The 20902-nt window shown below is 36.0% G+C and overlaps 1 protein-coding gene across 1 annotated transcript; it reads left to right on the plus strand.

Moving 5' to 3' along the window:
• Positions 1 to 2363: 2363 nt before the first annotated feature.
• Positions 2364 to 15413, plus strand: LOC104410346 (chromosome unknown open reading frame, human C18orf63). The gene is made up of 13 exons (XM_010020482.1): positions 2364 to 2497; positions 3141 to 3219; positions 4630 to 4686; positions 6071 to 6182; positions 7356 to 7397; positions 8252 to 8328; positions 9820 to 9929; positions 10578 to 10674; positions 10777 to 10862; positions 11437 to 11620; positions 12726 to 13802; positions 14804 to 14920; positions 15360 to 15413. The coding sequence occupies exons 1-13, from the start codon at positions 2364 to 2366 to the stop codon at positions 15411 to 15413; spliced, it is 2226 nt and encodes a 741-aa protein (XP_010018784.1).
• Positions 15414 to 20902: the final 5489 nt, after the last annotated feature.

Genomic DNA, 20902 nt, shown 5'->3' on the forward strand with positions numbered 1-20902 from the left:
TAGGTGCCTCAGCGCCCCGCGTAGCCCGTGAGGGAGCCCGCCGGCGGCGTGAGGAGCGACCCGGCCAGAGGTGCTTCCTTACAGCCACCTCGCTGTCCTTGCGGTGTATATAAGCCAAAACCCGGTTCCTTCCCTCTGGCCTCAAGGTGTGTCTGACGGCCTCGTTCACCTGTTGGGCCAGAATGGGTCCCTCCATCCCCGTCGCCGCGGTAGCGGTGCTGAGTCACAGCTGTGTGCTCCTTGGGTGCCTCGACAGCAACAGCCCCATGCACACGCCCTGATGTCATTACAGGCCATGGATTTTTGTGGGGTTTGTTTACAGCATCGTTTCAGTGACATAAAATTTACTCAGTGTGACCTCTCAAGGTGCCTTTCCTCAAAGCTGGTGCTTAGGTGGTTGTGTTGTGTGTGTGTGTGCTGTTGGTTATCTGTGTGCAGGACAGCTTCACACTTACCGGGTGCTGTCGTGATCTTCAGATCCCATCTCTGGTTCATTACAGTCAGCCTAATGTGAGAATGCCACCAATTCCTCACAGCTTGGTGGTATTCCCAGCTTTAATAAGGAGATCCTTCATTCCATCTTCCAGGTTGCTACTGAATATAAGTTATCACCACCAAGCTTTGGGATTTACCTATGTGTGTTGACAGAAAACCAGCCATTCTCCAACTGATGTCCTCTTCAGCTTACAGAAACTCTGTGGTGGTTCCAAGTTCACATGTTGTGATTATCAGCATCTAAAATTCCTCCCCTATACATTGTATTTTCCTGCTTGTACAGAAAGCAGTTGGGTTTGTTTCCTATGATTTGTAACTGGTAGCTCTCTCTTGACTGGTAGTTTTACGTTAACTGGCACTTCTGTCTTTACCCTCTCCCCTGAAGGGAGAAGCCATTTAGAAGCACTCTGTCCCATTAGCTTTTAAGATGACTGGAAGATTTAACTTAAGCTGGATACAGTGAGTAGTTACCACAGGGGAGTTGACCTCAAACAGCAAGCAGATTGCTGGAGCATTACAGCATGTGTTTTATAACATCTTTGCCTCCAAAATCCACAGTGGGCCATTTAGGATCCTTTTAAACATTATGAAAGCTGAGGACCCAGCCTTTCTTTTCGACATTTGCAAATGGACAAGACTGTTTTCTTATTTGCTTAAAATGGTCCTTTCCTTAAGCTGTAGCTTTTGGAACTTTCTGATGAAGTGATAGTCTTGGCGGGCATTTAAGAAAACCCTGTTTTTCCTAATTGCTAGAAAAAAACTTGAAATGTGTTTTCCTTTAAGGGTAAGAAACAAGGAAACATTATTTTAAATTACAGTTATAAAACACTGACCTGGTGCTTTTTATAGGATATGACTGAGGTTGATTTTTTTAACGTGTAACACTGTTAGTCAAAGCAAAGCAAAATCAGCACAACAAAGTTATCTTTGACACTGTTCCTCTAAAAATGTTTCCAGTTCATCATTTTTTGATCACAATTTGCAAAATTGCTTTTCAGGTGAGTACCTGGTGGCTTCCTAAAACTTGGAAACAAGACATTTATTGCCATCTTCACTGTGCGCAGGTAAGATCACTTCCCAAAAGGTTTTTAGGGTTTGAAGCGAGGAGAACTATTAAAACAGCTTTTTCTGGTGTGCAGTGTTTATTCCTGGCTTTTCATAACAGTAGACTTTCAACCTGTTTGTTTTTCTTTGAAACACTTTGATTTAGAAAGGTGCTATAGTTAAAAGGTGTATTTTCTTTAAATAATGAAATATTAGTTACTTTTTTTTGTCATAAATATTATGGTTCCTTTACTATAAGCCTGGCCTGTGCTGCAATACATGGGAGTGTGCAACAGGCATCCCATAGGCCGAAATAGAACGCAGCTGCCTGTGTGCTTTGATGTTTCTGTGGTTTTTGTTCTCTGCCACAGGCCAGCCATGGTCTTGTATGACTTAGCGATGACACCTCTGTTGAGCTCCTGGGAATTAAACTTTCTTGCCAGACAGGAGGGGACCAGCATCACAGAGGGATTCCTCAGCTCTGGGATCCCAGACGGATTCCAGCCCCAATGGAGACCGAGAAGAAGATGGAAAGGATGCTTTTGTCCTTGTCTTTACTCTGAATATTTTTACTTTTGTAAATACTTTGTTTTTTTTCAAATGTAATGCAGTATTTATAGCAAAAGTATATTGAGATGTCCATTTTAGTTGACTCATTTATGTTATATTGCCTACTTAAAATTAATCAGAAGATAAATGTTTATTCATGTATCTGATACCATGTACACTTAAAAGTTCAGTAAACAAATATCTGCCTTATAAAAATGAAATATTTTTTTTCTTTCAAGACCTAGGTGCCACTTTGGGGCAATCAACAGTATAACATGAATGGCACCAGGCACCAGTCTCTGTTCTTTGTCAGTCTGCCAGAGCTACAAAAACTCTGCGCTGCTACAGTAACACTGAGTTCTAAGATACCAGAAAGTGAGACAAGGAGTACACAGATAAAGATTTGCAGGTAAAGAATTTTGAAGGCTGTTATTTCAGAGGCTCCTGGTGATTGTTATTCAAAGATTTTATTAGCAGTACTAGAATTAAATGTAATAAAATCAGCAAAATTCTTATTAGCAGCAAACAGTATAAAACTGTTCAAACTAGGGTTTGTTTTTTTGGTGGGGTTTGGTTTTTTTTTTTTGCTCGGTGACTTGTGCTTTTGGGGAAAAAACACATTGCTATTATGTTTTAAATATCATCAGCTAAAACTAAAAAGGCCAAATTAAAAGATAGTTTTCATTTGCAAAGCTGGAATGATTTATGTAGGTTGAGAATTACCAAAAAGCATACTTCGATAGCATATGTACACTCCTTAGTATTCACCAATCATTATGTCATTACTTTGAATAGGAAAGGGGAGAAACGAGAAACTGCCAAAAGGAACACTTTTGGAGAGTTCCGTTCATGTGCCAAAGGCCTGTAGTCTTTGCCTTAGATCACTGTGGGTGGGTTAAGAACAAGTAACTTGGACTAGACCAATATACTATACTGAGCCACTGAAACCAGTTAAAAGTAGAATGTATTATGGAGATGGTGAGGAAAATAAATTTAAGCTGAGAAAATCAAGTATGGAAAATAATTATTTTTCCTTTTTTTTTTTTCAATAGGCGGTTATTATTCCTTCATCAAGACATCCTTTCTGCACCTCTTATTGGAACACTAAATCAAATTTCAGTTGTGATGGCGGTCAGTATCACTGTGTAAATGAATATATGTAGCTACATACCTTTGCAGATGAGTGGAATGCACCTCACTCAAAAGAGAGAAGCATTAATATGTTTTATTGAGGTAAAATAATAATTTGACAGAGTTCAGTAAGTTGGATGGAATTTAACAGTTTTAGCAGTGTCTTGACAGAGTTCGGTAAGTTTGATGGCAAGGTTCACCTTACTAATTACTGCACTGAAGAAACAGAGAGGAAAATTGACTTTGACTCGTACAGACACTAGAGTCAGGAAGAGTAAAGAGGACCCTCCTGTTGAGTCATGAGATTCAGAGTGGACTCCCTTGTTTTCTAAACTCTTTTTGGAGCCTAGGTGTGGCTGAGTCCAATCTTAGTTTCAGACTTGGTCAAGAGTCACATCTGATGGAATTATCTATACAATGTTTATAATATCTGAGTAGCTGCATGGATTAGTAATGGTACATAGTATTAATTCAGCATGCTATCCGTCATTTAACAAGGATCTGCCACACATAGGAGATCTCTCCACCTTGGCTAAGGAAGGATCTCTTAGTCTTAGCTAAGGAATGTCTAACCTTTAGAAAGTCCCTGCTCAAGAGAATCATCCGGCACTCAGGCCAGCTGCCATTCCAGAATAGCTCAAGTTTGGCCTATCTTGATTTCGATATTTATAGGGTGAAGTAGTTTGCTGCTAGTCAATAGTATAGACACGGCAGATGTCTTCAGTTCAGCTCTGGTATCTTGTTCAGTACTTTGGTAATCTTGTACTTTTGGGTTTCAAAACCACCTTTCAAAATATTTTTCAATACACTTCACTCCATTTTACATGAGCCAGGGGCTTTTCAGCTCTTAAGTTTATCCCAAGGATGTGAGGCCTGTTGCTTCTTGGTCAGCCTGAACCAAAGTATGTCTAGGAGTCAAGTGTATCCATCACACATCCATGAATGTTTCTCTAAAAAGTGTTTTGTTTGATAATCAAGGATAAGTAAAATAGTGTCATTTAAAGCAAAATTCTATTTTTGTGGGTTAGTAATGTAGATGGCAGCTTGTGTCTTCTACTTTTCTGATGAAATGGCCTTTTCAGATGGTGAACCTTTTGTGGAACAAAATGGACTCAATTGGTAAGACGCCACACAATTCACAATGATAGCAGCAGGGGCAGAGTTCTGCGTTTTTGTTTTGGACAGTCGTTTGCTTGCTTTGTAATGTATCTTTAGCTGGCAGTGAGATAACACTATGGCAAATGCCTGAACTCATTTTAGTTATTGTGCTCCTTTAAAGTACAGGATATGGTATTTGCTGTAGCTATTCCTTAGCATGTTTTTCTCAGGCAAAGTCAGTGATGGACCGTAATTTAGTTTATGATTTGCTAAAACACCACTTAATTTGCTTTTTGTTATTATTATTTTTAGATACCTTTTTACGAATCAGGAATATGTCAAGCCTACATAGAGAAACAAGGAGCAACCGTAAGTGCTGAAAGATGTCACAGGTCTTAAGACTTTTACACTTGTCTGCAATCATTTTTTCCAGAGATGTGTATTTTTCGTAGGGCATGCGATTTGCACTTCAGAAGCCAAGTTTCAGGGTTAAAAAAGTCTGCCAAACTGTCCTTTATGAATCTTGGTTTAGTGAGTATACTTTGTCAGTCAGAAATTTTAAGAAGTCCTGAGCAATTTCATTAGACTGCTGCAGCTGGGGTACTGACCCCGCTCAGAGGCATCGGGGTTTGACCTGGAGGCAACGACAGACCTGCTGTTCGGGCCAAAGACCTGTAGCTTGTCTGCAGGTGTCAGCCCCCTCTGTCTGTGCCCTATAGGTTCAGACAGCTGAACTGTCTCCCCATTCACGTTTTGGGTTTACCCAGCCTGTGTAGGACAGTCTCAGAAAAACAAAACACAAACAGAGAAGAAATGGAACCCATGAGCTTAACAGCTGATACGTTTTTAGACCATTATGCGTATACTTTACTGTATTCTATTATGCCATGTTTGTGGAGTTCATGAGTGTATGTGGGGACACACTAAAGTTGCTGAGTCAAAAGACTGCTTGTAATCAAAGCCAGGAACTCTTCATGATTCATTTACACAGCCATTTGGGTGCCTATCTCGACTAGTAAGGCATATACTGTTCAAATATGCTTACCTTGCAAAACTGCTTTATGTTGATGTGTGTTAACTGACCTGTTATTGTTAGATTTTCCAAACCCAGCAGATTAGTAGTACAAAATATATTTAATAGCCATGAAAGCAGATCCTTGCCAGATCTCATTAGAAACATCCTCCTGGAAGTGTATTAGTTGACTCTTTTTAACCCATTGTAATTGGTTTCTTTTGGTTGACTAATGCTAACTGCCCACAGGCAAGCAGTCAGGCAAGTAGTACTGCTGGGTGAACAAAGCTACTATTTATCTATTTATCTTTTATTTAGTTAAACTGTTTCTCTATTCCTGTAATTGCAAGAAATGTCTCTGGTCTTGAGTTTGACAGCAGGGCTAGTATATGTAAAATTTGAGTGTTGTGGCTATTGTCTGGAAAGGGATGCATATCTAATAAAGTACTCCATTTAGCTCAGTTAATCTTTTCCACAGGTCTATTATCAGCCCTGTAAAAATATTAAATGAACTGTAGTGCACCTTACTTTGATAACACATGAAAACTAAATGCCTATATCAAATACTGTGCTAACTTCCTCTTGTAGCTAAGTACGTGAAAAATAAAGATATGTAACGTATAGTAGGATTTGGCTCCAAGATGCAGTAGCAATATCTTTGATTAAATTATGAATGAATCCTGTAAGAAAATGTGCTAAATTATTAATAATGTATTTTTCTTTGCTCACTGCTTTTGTTAGCTGCAAGCACCACAAACAGTTAGTCCAGCCATTCTCCAAGCTTGTCTCTCCTACACACTGACAGCCAGGCTTGCACCCAGATGGAACAAGGCTGGTCATCTCTTGGTGCAAGGTATTTGACTCACCTGGGTCAGGAATTGAGCATTAAGTTTTCAGTTCTCTATTGTTGCATTTACTTTCGATAATTTAATTTCTGTCATTATTTCATTCTGATATTATTTCATTCATTTATATCCTATGACTTTTTCTTTGATTGCATTTTTATCATTCTTATCCAAGTTCAGTGATTCAAGTTAAGAACTCACTTTTCCATCTTCCTCATCTTTATAATAGATCAAATAATTATTTCAACTGAATGCTACATACCAGATGAATAATTTCCAAACCGAATATTGTTGGACACTTAAGCTGTTCTAAAATTTGTGCCTGTTTTTCAGATTCATGCTTTCATCAGTGCCACTTCTGCATATGGTTTGCATGCTTTCCTAATACAGAAGTGGTTTTCTGTCAGAATATCTCCTTCTATCAAGCTCTGTCTTTTTAGATGGTAGTTCCTTTGCCTGACATCTCTCTGCTAGCTCCTGTGTAGGACAAATCTGAATTACGAAAGTATGGAAACCACGTGTGTTTCGGATACTGTGGTGTGCTCTCATTAAGTAGAGCAATTATATAGATTATAACAAATATGCATTGAGAAAAGTGTATATGTTGTTGTCTTATTTCCAGACAGAATATTAGCAGTTTTCAGTATCTTTCAAAATATATAGCTCTCGGAATAAAATCATCTGATTTGGGAATAGCAGCTAGAAGTAGTGGGCTAGATAGTAGCTGATCTAAAACTGATCTCAATGAAAGACATAGACCAACAGCAGTGTGATCCTGATCCATGCAGCTTGTCTAATGATATATGTTACTAAAGCTGGGCAAAACTGATGATACATGGTAGCATATGTAGTAATGCTATACAGATTTGCTTTTGAACCTGAGAAATTCATTAGCTGTTAGTCAATTAAAGCTAGTTCTATGTAAGATTTCTTTACTGGTTAGAAAAAATTATGTATAAGTTGCTGTCCACTGCTATACTTTCATATGTCTTTCTTTTTTAATGTAAGATATTAATCAGTGAAAAGTTAATTGACAGCGATATCTTTCTCTCCTTAAAAAGAACAAACCTTTCATCACTCACGACACACATAAACAAAACTGTGTGATTTCTCCTTTTTTCTGCATAAGGACATTAGGCATATGGTTTAGAAAATAATGCCTGTCTGTTTTATTTATGAAGGAAAAGATTTTTTGTCTCGTTCAGGAAGGCAAAATGCTGTTGGTAAGTACAATATTCTGTTAATAGTATTACCAACACAGCATCTTAATGTGTTTCATCCTGAAATAACCTCTGTCAAAATACACTGTGAAAAAAGGTAATTTTTCTACTATTAATCTATAGTTAAAGATTGAAATTTGCCATTTAAGAGTTATGATTATTACAATTAGATGCACTTGCCTCAAATTGTGAGTCTTGCAAGTGATGTGAAAGTTCCGTAATAAGAGAGAGGAGAATGAGCTAAAGTGACTGTCCTGTACTGTACTACATTTGGTGTTCAAAAAGTCATTAACTAAGCATGCTGCTTAGCTATTGCAAAAATTACAAAGTCATATTTTTATTCTAGTATAAAAGTTAAAGATTACATTTGGGGATATGGGAGCCTAAATTTGTAACAGGGTCATATGTTGAGGAACGTGACACATTCAGTCTGTGTGCTACAGTTTGAGCTGGGTAAATGTTCTGGAGATGTGTCAGTAAATGCTTGCCTTGCTTGTGTAATACGGGGCTAGACAACTCAGTACAATCAATGGTTACAAGAACTACATTTGCTTTGAAAATAGGTGTTTATATATCAAGGATGTGAGTATCAAGCACCCAGATGCCTGGACAGCCATGAGTTCTTAGGGAAGTGTACTCTATGGATGGTGAATCATTATTATTTTAATTTTTCACAGTTAAAATAAACAGTTAAAATGCACTTTATTTTAACTTCCATGCTGAGAAAGTCTAGCCTTTTGATTTGCAAATGCAGCATTTTGACTAGCAATTACTTTAAACAGATATTTATTTTAGTTTTCTGCCTAACAGATGCACTATGGTTCAAAACTAGGCTTTGTGCTTTGGTTTTATCTTAGTCATAGACCTCAATGTATCAGAAAGACAGCTTTGCATCAGTGTGGAGGCTTGCTCGGTTCGTTTGCCACCCCCTGAGGTATAATACAGTTATATTTTCTGTGACTGTGTTTGACTTATTAATCTTTATCTTCTTTTCTGTTAGGTGACTTGCAATTAGCGTAATGGGGATAGAAGTGCTTACTTTTGATTGCATTAAGATCATAGTCATATTCACTGAGTATCTGCAGCTGTTATAAAGGCGTGACATCCATATTATACCAAGATTGACACCCATATTATATCTATTATTGATACATTCTAGCAAGCATTTTAAAACTGAGATTTTTGACTACTTAAGAGGCCTTTCAAAAAATGCTAACAGAATAGTGAAGTGCCTTTATGATTCTAGATTTCATACTAACAGTGTTTTCTAGAAGGCATTCACTGTCTCACTGAAATACATAGACAGTTTTGAGTAACATCTTCAAAGTGAAGCTACAGGTAAGTTGTCAGCACTGTATTTCAAGCCTGTATATAATTATTCTGGAATCTGCTTGTTTTTCTATGCAGGTTCCAAAATACTGGAGCAGCCTGGACTATGCTGCTTGTAAGCATAATTAATAAACTGGTTAGGAAATCATGGATTAGGTTGAAAAAACACCATCCTTTGTGACAGCTATGTCACCTTTGTTAATATGTCCATACATACAGGTGCATATTTGTCAGGCTTGCTGGTTTCTTCCAAAATAAGTATTTCTGATCCAAACTCCTTCTTAGGGTAGAAGATTAGGATTTCTTCTGTGACCTAGTTGGACAGTGTAAATATTAAAGCTATCTACAGGAATCCAGTTCCAGAATGACACAAAGCAATGATGGAAGTGATCCTGGTGTGGCTTCATTATCAGTTGTATCATTTTGATACTATTCTAAAACAGAAATGGCCAAATTTTCCTGCCAGTGAATAAGTGCAAACCCTGATAAACCACAAAGAGAGAAAATGTTTCTCAAATATCAATGTTTGATTGTCCCCTACAGTCAAATATTTCTGCATTGTGAAAATGTGGTGTTTTTTGACTTCTCACAGGGTGAAACTATATATCCCATTAATTCTGTTGCTTGGATCTTTGCACTTGATTAGGCAGGCTGACATACACAGTTACTAAACTGTCCGACTTGGGTTTCTGATTTGAACTTCAAAAATGTGCATGCAAGTGAGACAGTTCTTAGCTTGGGAAATTCCTTCTGTACTCTTACTAAAACACTTCAACCCTGCCCATGGCAGAGGGGTTGGAACTAGGTGATCTTTAAGATCCCTTCCAACCCAAACCATTCTGTGATTCTATGAAAGTTTAAATCACTGATTTAAATAACCTTTAAACCTTGTACTTGCATAACATTTGGAAGTGTAGGCTCTAATATAAGATAGTGTGCAATTTGATGATCTGAAATAAACAGTTTGTGAGAGCTGATGAAAGAATAATAATGTACAAGCTTCAGTGTATTGTGATGCACAATCATTCTTGAAAATTTTAATTGTGTACTGCTGTAGAAATATTTGCAAATAACTTTTTTTTTTTCCCATTTTAAGCTGGCAGATTTTGATATTTCAGCAAACACCTTAAAGCTGTTTGAAAGCAATGAAAATACAGTTATTCACCAACATTACATATTAAGTAACTGGTGCTATGTTTTGCCAAGGTAGGAATCTGTTCATGTTTCATCAGAAACAAACATTTCCTGGAATGGGTGCCCTACAAATTATGAATTTGATACTAGTGATAAGAACACCTCTGTTTTACAGTCTTTTACATGCAGGAATCTTTTATCTTTACTTCCGTGGTCTCAATGTTACAGAAAGTGAGAAAAATCAGTGAAGCATAAGTTACACATCTAAATATTACTTCAAGTTTAGTAATCTCCATGCTACTTTTGTGATATGCAAGAGTATTAATTCTTCTCAAATATGATTTTAGGAGAAAATGTCAATTTAAAGTAAAAATATTTCCACCTTCACCACAAGCTGTCTCTGCTTTCATCATAAAGATATGAGAAGTAATTATACATTTGCTTTTGTTCTACATTCACTGCTAGTGAGTGTTGCAGACAAGAGAAATTAGACTTGGAGTCTAATTGGAGTGCCAAGTTCTTTTCCGTACTTCAGGAAATACTGCTATCGTTCTGTCATAAACTTATGAGTTAATGGTATTAGTCCTTAAAACATAAAAATAATCCATAAATACTTTCAATGCCAAAAGAAAGATTTACTTTATTCCCCTAAAAGTCCAGTTTATTTTCAGCTGAGTTTTATGACACCCTTTCTAAGCATCCCCCCTTACCTATGCACAGCATGAAAATGGGTCAGATCATAAACATCAGCCACATAATTCCTCCAGAATCTCCTTTCCGTTCATATAAAGAATTTCAGATGCACTGGAAGAATCTGGTAAGAAACAATATAAACTGATTTTGGTTTTCCCTCCCTTTTTTGTACCTATTGAGTTTGTATTTGTAATACATGTTTGTATATTGGTTTTTCTTTTTTAAGTATGGATATATTCTTCCAGAGGATCTTAAAGAGACAAAAATATACTTAAGCGTTTACTTCAAACCGATAGGGGAAAGGTTCTTTACGTATCCTTTCAGAATATTTTTGTTACATTTCCTCTACTACACTTTTAACAAAGATCTAAATTTTCATTTTTGAATGTGCCACATTTTCTTCTTCCATAATTTCACAGAATTCAGTGGAGAATTGCTTCACTAGACAAATAGGAACAATATATTTAGTGAAGTTTTTGTCTTATATATTGAATATATATATTGAATAATAGCAAGTCAAATAGAGCAGTTTGCTTCACAGCTTCCATAAACATGATAATGCCATTCTACCTGGTCATGTATAAGGAAGAGTAAATTCCTGTAAAAATACAGCCAACAAAGAGTTGTTTTAAAGAGAATTTTCCTGCTGTGAAAGACTAGACTAAGACTTACCTACATTGAGTAATCTTTTCTATGCTAGATTAGTATGGTATAATCATGTTGAAGTCCTGTAACTTTATGAGCTTCAGTCCCTTAAGAAAGTATGTGCTTTTGTTCACCTCTTTAAAAAAGCTTTAGCTGTGTTCATGATTTCTTCTCAACAATTATGATTCATAATTCTAGAAATGGAAAGAAACTTGTTATGTATCCCTGAGCACTTATTCAGGTACCCTTTAAGTTGCATTCGAAGTCAGCCAGTGCAGTATTTCCCCAGAACAGATTCAGAAAGCGTGTTGAACTCTTTTCTTTCTGACCTGAAACGTGATCTTTCACATCTATGTGGATTTCCAGTAAGGATGACAAGTAAAGCACTTTACGCTACACAGGAACTCTCCAGGGCTCCGGTGCGTGTAAGGTTTTTTATAAACATATTAAGGGTGTGTGCTTTGTTCAAAGAATGAAGTGGTCTTTATCATATTCAGAACACAGTAAGAGCATAAAACTGTGGTTTTCACAACAGAGAACTATCAATTACATAACTTTAAATATGTAATTAAATATGATATTTGTTCACCTCACAAATACATTAGAAAACTAGACTTAGTGTTAAATAGTTGCTAGCAATATTTGCAGTTCTGTAGGCCTTATTTTACAGTTGGATATCCAAAACTTCCCCACACTTCTTCCATGAGAATAACAACAACGATAAAATCAAGATGATGATATTATTATTATATTATTACAGTTTATTTTTACAATTTATTAAAAATAAAGCACACAAAAAACAGCCCAAGAGCAATATAAAGTTCTGTGGACTTATGCGTTTAAACACATTCAAGCTGTAAGGTTTACTCCATGGCTGGTGATGGAAAGGAGGCAAGCAATCAAAACTCCTTTAATTTGAGGTTGTGACAAAGGCTAAGACTCAAATTTCCTTGGTAGCAGTGTGTGAAAGAAGAAATGAAGTAATTAGTTCTGAACAAAGAACAGTGTCAGAAGCTGCAGAGATTCTAAAATGCTATAATCCTCTTTCAGAAAGCAGTTGCTGTTTATGTCTCCTCAGTGATCAAAGCTAGAATGGCTCCTCTTTGTCATCTGCAGTTTTTATAGACATCCAAACTGTCTTTGACTTAGAATACAGATGCCCTTAGAAGTCTTAAGTGACAAGGAGCTCTGTCAGTCAAACTCTCTGCAGATCTCCTCAAAAGGAGTAGGCATCGCCCAGTTGGAAAGCACTAAACCTAGATAATGACTGCAATTTAAGTCTTTCCTTCTGAGAAATACAGTATTTCAGCATAGTTTATAAATAAAGAACTGGGGAGAGAAGAAAACAAATTTTCGTTTATAGTGACAACAAAATATTGTTTGAAAATGTAGTTCATTCTAATTCAAAACAGGAAAATGTATAGTTATATATTGTGGTATTAGGTTGATATCATATAGCGATGCATTATGTGGCACTATCAGATTTTTAAATCCAGTTCATTCTATTTATCAACTCCCGTTGTATTGCAGGAAATAAAATCTAAGCATATGAACTTGGCTGGTGAGATGGTTTGTGTAGTATCTCTAACACAGGCTCCTCCAAGGAAACAGACTTTGCCTGGAATTTCTTCACCATGCAGTATGGAAAACAGCCACTGGATGGAGCGTTTGATCAAAGAGCCAGAAACACATGGTTTTTCGAGTAGCAATAAGAGTACAGGAAAGGTTAGCGTTGAAGCAACAGCGAAATCAATGAATAATAGGCAAATACCAGGAGTACCAGAGTTACCAGTTGTGAAATCGTTAAGTATGCCTGTAAATTCAGCCTTTGAACTCTCCCCACAGAAAGTCAGCAAAATTATACCAATTTTCAAGGGAAAGTTGATGCAAATGAATGGAAGAACCACATATCAAATGGATGGGAAGAAAAGAGAAAATGCTGAAAGACATTCACCAGTAAAAATTATGTGTGTTTCATCTTCTATGCTGACTGAGTGCAAGCCTAGCATGACTCAGGTTTACAAACCTGTTCAAAGTATGTCAGTCAAAAATCCTGCTCATAGCAGCGTACTTCAGGTAACGAACACAAAAACATACGTAAAACATGGTGCACCTGTATTTCGATGGAAAACCGAGTCTGCTGGACAAATGACTAGTTCTGATTTATCTGATAACTCAGCTTCAGGTGGGAATTCAAGTGAAGCCAATCACAGAATGGCAAATTCTCCTTCCTTTCTTAGGAATGTTGGGTCAGTGCTTCAGAAATCAAACATCAATCTAAGTCTGAATACATATGCGTCTCCTGTTTCCAGTGCAAGAAAGGGAAAAAAGTTTGCAAGTCAAAATACCATACAAGTTCCAGAGAAACAACACCAGTCAAAGAAAGTACATTTGCAGGTTTGTAAATTAGACAAAGAAATGACAAATTCCGATTTATCACAGCAAAAAAGAAAGAGATCAAATGAAAGAGCAGGGTTAAATATTCATGAATCTGTCTTCAGTGGTACAGCATGCATTGCCAAAAATGAAGAAAGTAAAGCAGCATGCCACTACATGGACTGTATCACTGTGACAACTAGTCATCGTTCCATATCTAACTTCGAACAGGTATGGTAAATAACAGCTTCATTCTTCCTGGTTCTCACAAATTCAGTATATTCTAAAACAAGGTTAAGCAATAAACAGCATGACTTTCATCATGTTCTACTATCATCCTCAATATAGTTTTCTAAAATTTCTACCATACAAGTTAATGTTCTCAGCCACTGATGGTTTTTTTTCTGAAAGGGAAAGTGTTTTACTGCGTTGTCTGAGATAGACACTTTTTTATTATTTGAGACTTTTAAGATAGGATAATTAGTTTTCCTTTCTTTAAGGCAGTTTATCAGTGTATCAAGATTTATGTGAGGTTAACATGGTGGAATTTTTGGTGTTCAGTGTCTCTGCATATGAAACCATATCAATGAATAGCTCCTGGAAGGAATCTCAAACCTCATCAGTTATGTGGTGCTGACTGCAGTGCATGTAAGGCATTGTGCTCTTAAATAAACATTGAAGTTCTGCAAATACAAGTTTAATTACAATTTCACTAAAAGCACAAGTTGCAGCAGGAAAAGTTCCTACTGGATATAAGGAAAAATGTATCTTCAATGAGAGTGGTTAAGTACTGGAACAAGTTGCACAGAGAGGTTGTAGAGTTGTTATCCTTTCAGATTCTCAAAACTTGACCGGATGGGGCCCAAAGCAATGTTATCTAACTTTGAAGTTAGCTCTGTTTTGAGTACAAGTTATAATTAGATGACTGCTAGAGGTACTTCACAACCTAAATTTTTTATGATGCCATCTGCATTTTAGTAAAAGAAATAGCTGAGTTTATTTCAGCACAATTTTTACGAGGATGATAATCCCACAGATTGGGCACATGAGTGAAATGTGTTGTGCTTATAACTGTTTTCACCTATAAAACGTAATTTGGTAAGTTATTTGATCTTTGTGTTATGAGGGCATCTTTTGAAAAAGTAGGCCTTTTTAACAACTAGAAAAATACTGGGTTTTGGTTTTGGTTTTGGTTTTTTTGCTAATGAAGGTATAAATTTCTCTACTTTAAGATGATTAGAGGGAACAACTATCTGACATGTGAAACACTGGCCTCAAAACTGACTTCCTTAGTCCAGGAGAGCAACATGGCAGAATTTGTGAAGAAAGGTTGTGCCAGAAGAAGACAGGTAAAAAACCACGTACACATACACCCCTTAGTCCTGTAGACAAGGGCCTGAATTAAGAGATAAAAAGGAAAGTTTGTTGTGGGGTTGGCTTTTTTTTTTTTCATTTTAGCATGTTCCACTTAAAATGGAGAAGCCTTCTTTGGATAAAATTAACCTTAACCAGGATAAAATTAACCTTAAAAATTAGTTATGTTACTGGTCCTTCAAACATGCTCTGGTTTTAATTATTTACCCACTGTACCAACAAACATATTCTAAATTATATTTCCATTGGAAAATAGGAACTTATATTAATTACTTCTCATAACATTCAACTAAGCATTTCACTCAGAAACAGCTTTTTAGTTGAGCTGTTAGCTTAATGTTCCTGCTTTATTTGCTTTACTGAGTTTTTGCCTTTTATTTGGTTTGGGATGTTTGGGGTTTTTTTTGTTAACAGAATGAAGAAGGTTCAAAGTTAAAGAAAGCCAAGAGAAGTAAGCCTTCTACTTAAGATGTTCTGGAGTACTGAAGGAAAACCCTGGGTATGCTCATTACAAATTTTAAATATTGTTCTTTATTAAAATAGTATCACGTGTCTATAATAGTTCCTACTCTTTTGGATCATGATAGTGATATCAGCAGTCTCCAAAGGAATTACTTTACTGAACAAATGGTTTCCAGAAGCTGAGATTCTTTGTTTATTAGACACTAGCAAATAAAGCTTTTCCTTTTTCTTTTTCTTTTTCTTTTTCTTTTTCTTTTTCTTTTTCTTTTTCTTTTTCTTTTTCTTTTTCTTTTTCTTTTTCTTTTTCTTTTTCTTTTATGCATTGAATACAAAGGCATCTTGTACTTAGTAGAACTTAGAATTTGGCTTCAATTTGTATTTTGATTGGCTCATTTTCTTTCAGACTTAAATAGTCATGGGTTTTATGCTGCTGAGTTTCATCTGAATCTGAGCTGAAGTTAAAACCATAAACCATTAAAGTGAAGCTATGTATGTCATTTAATATCATTACATGAAATGGGGCAAGGACAAAGTGGCCTTTAGTTCTGTGACCAGATATTTCAACTCACATTGTGGGCTGTTGTTGACAATAGTCCTGCAGGATAGAACGAGCTTTTCCTTTGAATGTTCCTTTGAATATTAAGGATACATACAGCATATGAAACCCACCAGTTTTATTGACCTAATGCCTGTCACAAGTAAGCAGTAGTAAAACATGCAGGAAGGAGTAGCCTATACAGTTTATTGTTTCAGATATAAATAGAAGTATATTTATTCCAAAGAAAATGTTGATGTAAACAAGATGATCACACAGACACAACAGCACAAAAATGTATATTATACAAAACCAGTAGAAGAACGTAGCAATAAAGAAGCAAAATATAAACTGTGCATCTTCTAATCTGGATTTTGGCTTCAACATAACTTATCACAAGTAGTCAAATGTGCATTTTGTCTCAGAGATGCACCTTTCTTTATGTGGATAAATTTCTTCCGGTAAACAAGAGATCAGTTGTCTGCTTTCCCTAAAGAAAGTCTGTTGTATGGATGGAAGCTTTCCTTATAGGGCCTTCATACTTCAGTATTCAGCCTATTGTGTTCCTGGATCTGGCATTTCATCTCTCCTGCTTCAAACCAGACAGTTCAGGCATGGTGCTTCTTCAGAGGTGATCTGTTTTAGCAATTCAGCATAGATAGATCCAAAGTCTCTGACTTTCACTGAGGACTGATGAACAGAAATGGTGTCTCTGAGAACAGTCAGAACTTTACTTTTTTACTTAAAGTAAAAAAAAATATTTTTTTTTTCTTATTTATGAGTTAAATTCAGGATCAAGTTGATTATGGTAGGTGATGCTTAAACCCTGGGGAGGAAACAGCATCTTCATAAAGTGTTTAAAGTATGGGTTCTTCATTGGTGTCAATGACTTAAAAAAGAAGACTGAAGCTAAAATAACTTCTGTTATTGGATCAGTGCCTACAGTCCTGATTCTGAAAAGCTTTGCTTTGAATTTCTTTATTATGTATTACTACACATGCATTTAGAGTGCATGTTTTCATTTGAACACTTGAGAATTACTTACAGGTTTTTAAATTTACTGTGTACCAAGATTTATGGGTGAGAAGGTCTTACAATGTAATTTAATGATATAGTCAACAGGAAGGACTATAATTTGATCTATAATTCAAGACAATGAAAACATTTTTTTACAATTATCTTGCAAAAAGGGTCAGTTTTTATGACTAAAGCGCCAAGCTGCACAGCCTCTTAACTTGTCCAGGAAATCACATCATAATTCTGATTTACTTCTTTCTTTTGCTGATGAAAATAGTGGGTATGTTAATAAAGCAATGTGAGAGAAGTATTTAACATTTTAAGAAATTGAAAGTTTGATTCTAATACTGAATCATTTTCATTCATTCTGGTTTTACCCATATGCAGACAATCTCCCATTCCCTGAGGAAGGATTTGAGCTTTTCTTTGACATAAAAGAAGTAGCTAGATATTAAGCATGAGTCTGAGATACCCCTGTCCTACCCCCATATTTAGGGGTCTGGAATACAGTGGGTACATTGTTCTTTTACAAGGCTGTGCAGGTTGGGCCAGTGGAACCTCCAAGGCTGCTGAGGTGCCCAACTCATGGGGTGAGGGCAGGATACCTGCTATAGTGAGATCTGTAGAGTCTGTTGGGTATGTCTCCTAGATTTCCATGGAATTTCATAGGAGTTTTGACATCTACACATGTAGACAGCTAAATGTAGGTGGTCTAAATCTGGAGCTCAAAACTATTGCGAGAGTCAGACTTGGATAGTTGTTCAGTTTAAATAAAGATGTGCATGATTAAAGAGTTTTCAGAAGCAGTTTATAGATTCTTCTTAAGCTATTTTATATTTGCTATCAAATTGGAAAAAAAATCTCCACGTTTGGTCCTTCATTAACAAAAGTCATCCTATCATTTTCAAGGTCAAAACCTGCTGTGAAAGGAAAGTTTGGCTTCTGAGACCACTTGGAAGAGCAGATCTTCCAAAGGAGAGTGTATACTAGTACAGAAAGACATTTTGAAAGAAGGATTTGCATCATTACAAATATTGATGCTAGAACAGATACTAAAAATAGCAGCGCTGAAGTTACCAAGCCCTTTCCCCTGATCTGCAATACTCTTCTTGTTGCTCTGCTCCTGTGTTTCACATGATACTGATCTTTAGTTTTAGACACCAAATTTCATTTAGCAAGCAAGAATCTACAAATTCATCACATAAAGCAATAATAATAGTATTATTTTACACAAAAGTAATTGCTGCCATTACTGTAAGGATATTGTATGAACACAAGATAGAAACAGGGGATCCACACAAGTGGACTTTAGTAAGAATTTTTAGCAGTTTTGTGTAAAGGGCTAGAGATTTATTGGACTGTTTCTTCTTAAAGGTGGATTGTCCCAAGCCAACATTTAGGAATTTCTCTTCTACTTAGAAGGCTATGGTACAGAAATTTCAACAAAGCCATCTTTCAAATGCTTTCTGTAAATATTGGGCTGAAATAATACCTTTTAAGATACCATATAAATATAATAGCTTGAGCTGTTTTTTTCAAGAAACAGTTTTAACTTACATTTGAAAATATTTGCATAGCAATTGTATGTGGTGAAAATATTTGGGTTTTCATCGAAAAAAGATAATGAAAGTGTTAAGTCTTTCAATGAAAAAGCAATTTCTTTTATGATGGGGGAAAATTCATTTCCTAATTAAATCTAGGGGCAGAAATAACCTTTGGGCTATGTACATTAGTAGGTTATTGGTACCTAAATACCTGAGACATACTCCGAAACACCAGATGCTATCATAACGAACAACCAAATTTACTGCATGTCTGACCATTTAAAAATGCTACAGAATACTTTCTTAAGATTCTGACTTTTATGTTCTTGTAAGGTTAAGAATGTGATTTGGCTTCCTGATCTCAGCTGGTTCAGAAGGTGTTCCTTCTGAAGTTCCTTCTTCCAGCATCACAACTGATTGTAATATTTTGAAGGACTGAAATTTAAAAACCCCAGACTTGAGAGGAAGGATAAAGCTGTGCATAGTACGATAGTGAGAGGATTCTTTCTTGTTCTGTATAAAAATGCAAACATTTACCTTGAATGCCCTAAATCCAAACTTTGTAAACTTTGTATATTAACCATATTGAGCTGTCTTTTGGTTTCTTTTGTGATCTAAATTTTTTCTATGTTTTCCACCATTCAGGTTCCCATGAGGACATTAACATACTTGAGGATCTCCAAGCTTTGTGAGCTTTGCTGTTTATTTCACATCTTTTGTACCAGTTTCTGGCTGAGAAACTGAGTGTTAAGTACAAACAGTCATGTGAATCCATGTATTTAGAACTTCTCAAGTTCAGATTAATAAGCAAGTACCTCTAAGGAATTTGAAAATTTAGCTAATTGCTTAGGTTTTGAATCATGTTATATCTGTCCTAGTACTTGCCCATAGTCATTCTTCTGTTATTTTGAAGTTTCAAGTCTTTTTATGATATAGTTATATTTAATTCCTTGCTACAATGTCTGGGCCTCTTTGTTTCATCAGTAAAACATTCTTAAGTAACTTTTCCTTGTCAAGTGAAATGGTTAGAAAATAAATGGTCCATTTTTCTTAGGGGAATAATCTGGAGGCTGGATTTGATTCAAGCTTCTTTAATTCTTGTTGTATTTTTTAATGAATTTCCATTTTCAGAAATGAAACTGCTCCTTAAAAGACTTTTCAAGTCTAATTGATAGCACTGTTCTACAGCAGTTCATGCAGAATGTGTACAGCTGCCTTTGGAATAATTTTATCAGCATAAATGTATTTTCAGTAACCTACTTGAAGGTGTAGTTACAAGTATATAGACTTATATATCATTGTTGCCCCATATCACTGTTTTTAAGAGAATATTATTGTTTTACTTGGAAAATAAGAATCAAATGTTACACTAGCCCCTAAACTCAAACAATATAGGACTGTAGTTTAACAATTGCTTTGGATATATGTTTGCAAAACTTTTTTCTTAAAGGAATTGGTACAATAGAACTTGTGCTTTATGAAAACCTTTTCAGGTTTATATTGCCACAGCTGTATTTTTATTTACCTTGTTTTTAAAAAATGCCCGGAATTTTGCACTAGTACAGTGACAGCTTTTGTTTTGTTTTGTTATTTCTAAAATGGTTACTGTTAACATAGCTCTGATTTAATGGTGGCAATGTTTAAAAGGGATTGGGCACTTCAACACCATGTAATTTTCTCATACTTAACACAACGAATACAAAACCACATAAATATTACAAAAACTAGAGCAATATGCTCAGTAAGGAATCAATATTTACATTTTGTCTGGAAATTGATATACAAAGATACCTTCCAAATGCTGTGGATTCTTTCATAGATTTGCCTATATGTAATTGATCTTTTTCTTGTCTAACAGTATGAAAAAGCCTGTAGAGCAGTTGCATTTCTGCTGTGATAGATAAATTAGTGCTTCATCTGATCTGTTTCCTATTGTTGCTTTTTAAATGCTGCTGGTTGTCAACATCTGCTTTGTATTATAACTGAATTAATTTTGCATTATTCTTGCATTTTTAAATGTTCACCTAATTTTGTGTTACCTATTATGATACTTAAAATACAGAAAATTTAATTATTGCAGGTCCATTTTCTTCCATTTCAAATAAACTATTGAATTACTTATTTGTGCTGAATTGCTAAATGCTTCCTAGTCTGTGCTATAGGGAAGGACCCTGCTATTCTACCCCCTACACACACTCCTTGTAAATGTAAAGTAAGGTGTTGATAGTGAGTGGAAACGTGCTGGGTGTAGGAGTGGTGGTGAAAATGCCACTGACGGGGAAGATGGATTAGTGCTGTGGCTGCCTTCAGAGGATTTGGCGATGCTGAAGGGACCTTTGCTGCTGCCTTATCCTTCACTGTTTATACAGAGGGGTTGCAAGAGCCCATCCCAGTTTCTC

This window comes from Nestor notabilis, unplaced genomic scaffold (genome assembly GCF_000696875.1).
Source record: "Nestor notabilis isolate BGI_N333 unplaced genomic scaffold, ASM69687v1 scaffold14338, whole genome shotgun sequence".
Classification (NCBI taxonomy): domain Eukaryota; kingdom Metazoa; phylum Chordata; class Aves; order Psittaciformes; family Psittacidae; genus Nestor; species Nestor notabilis.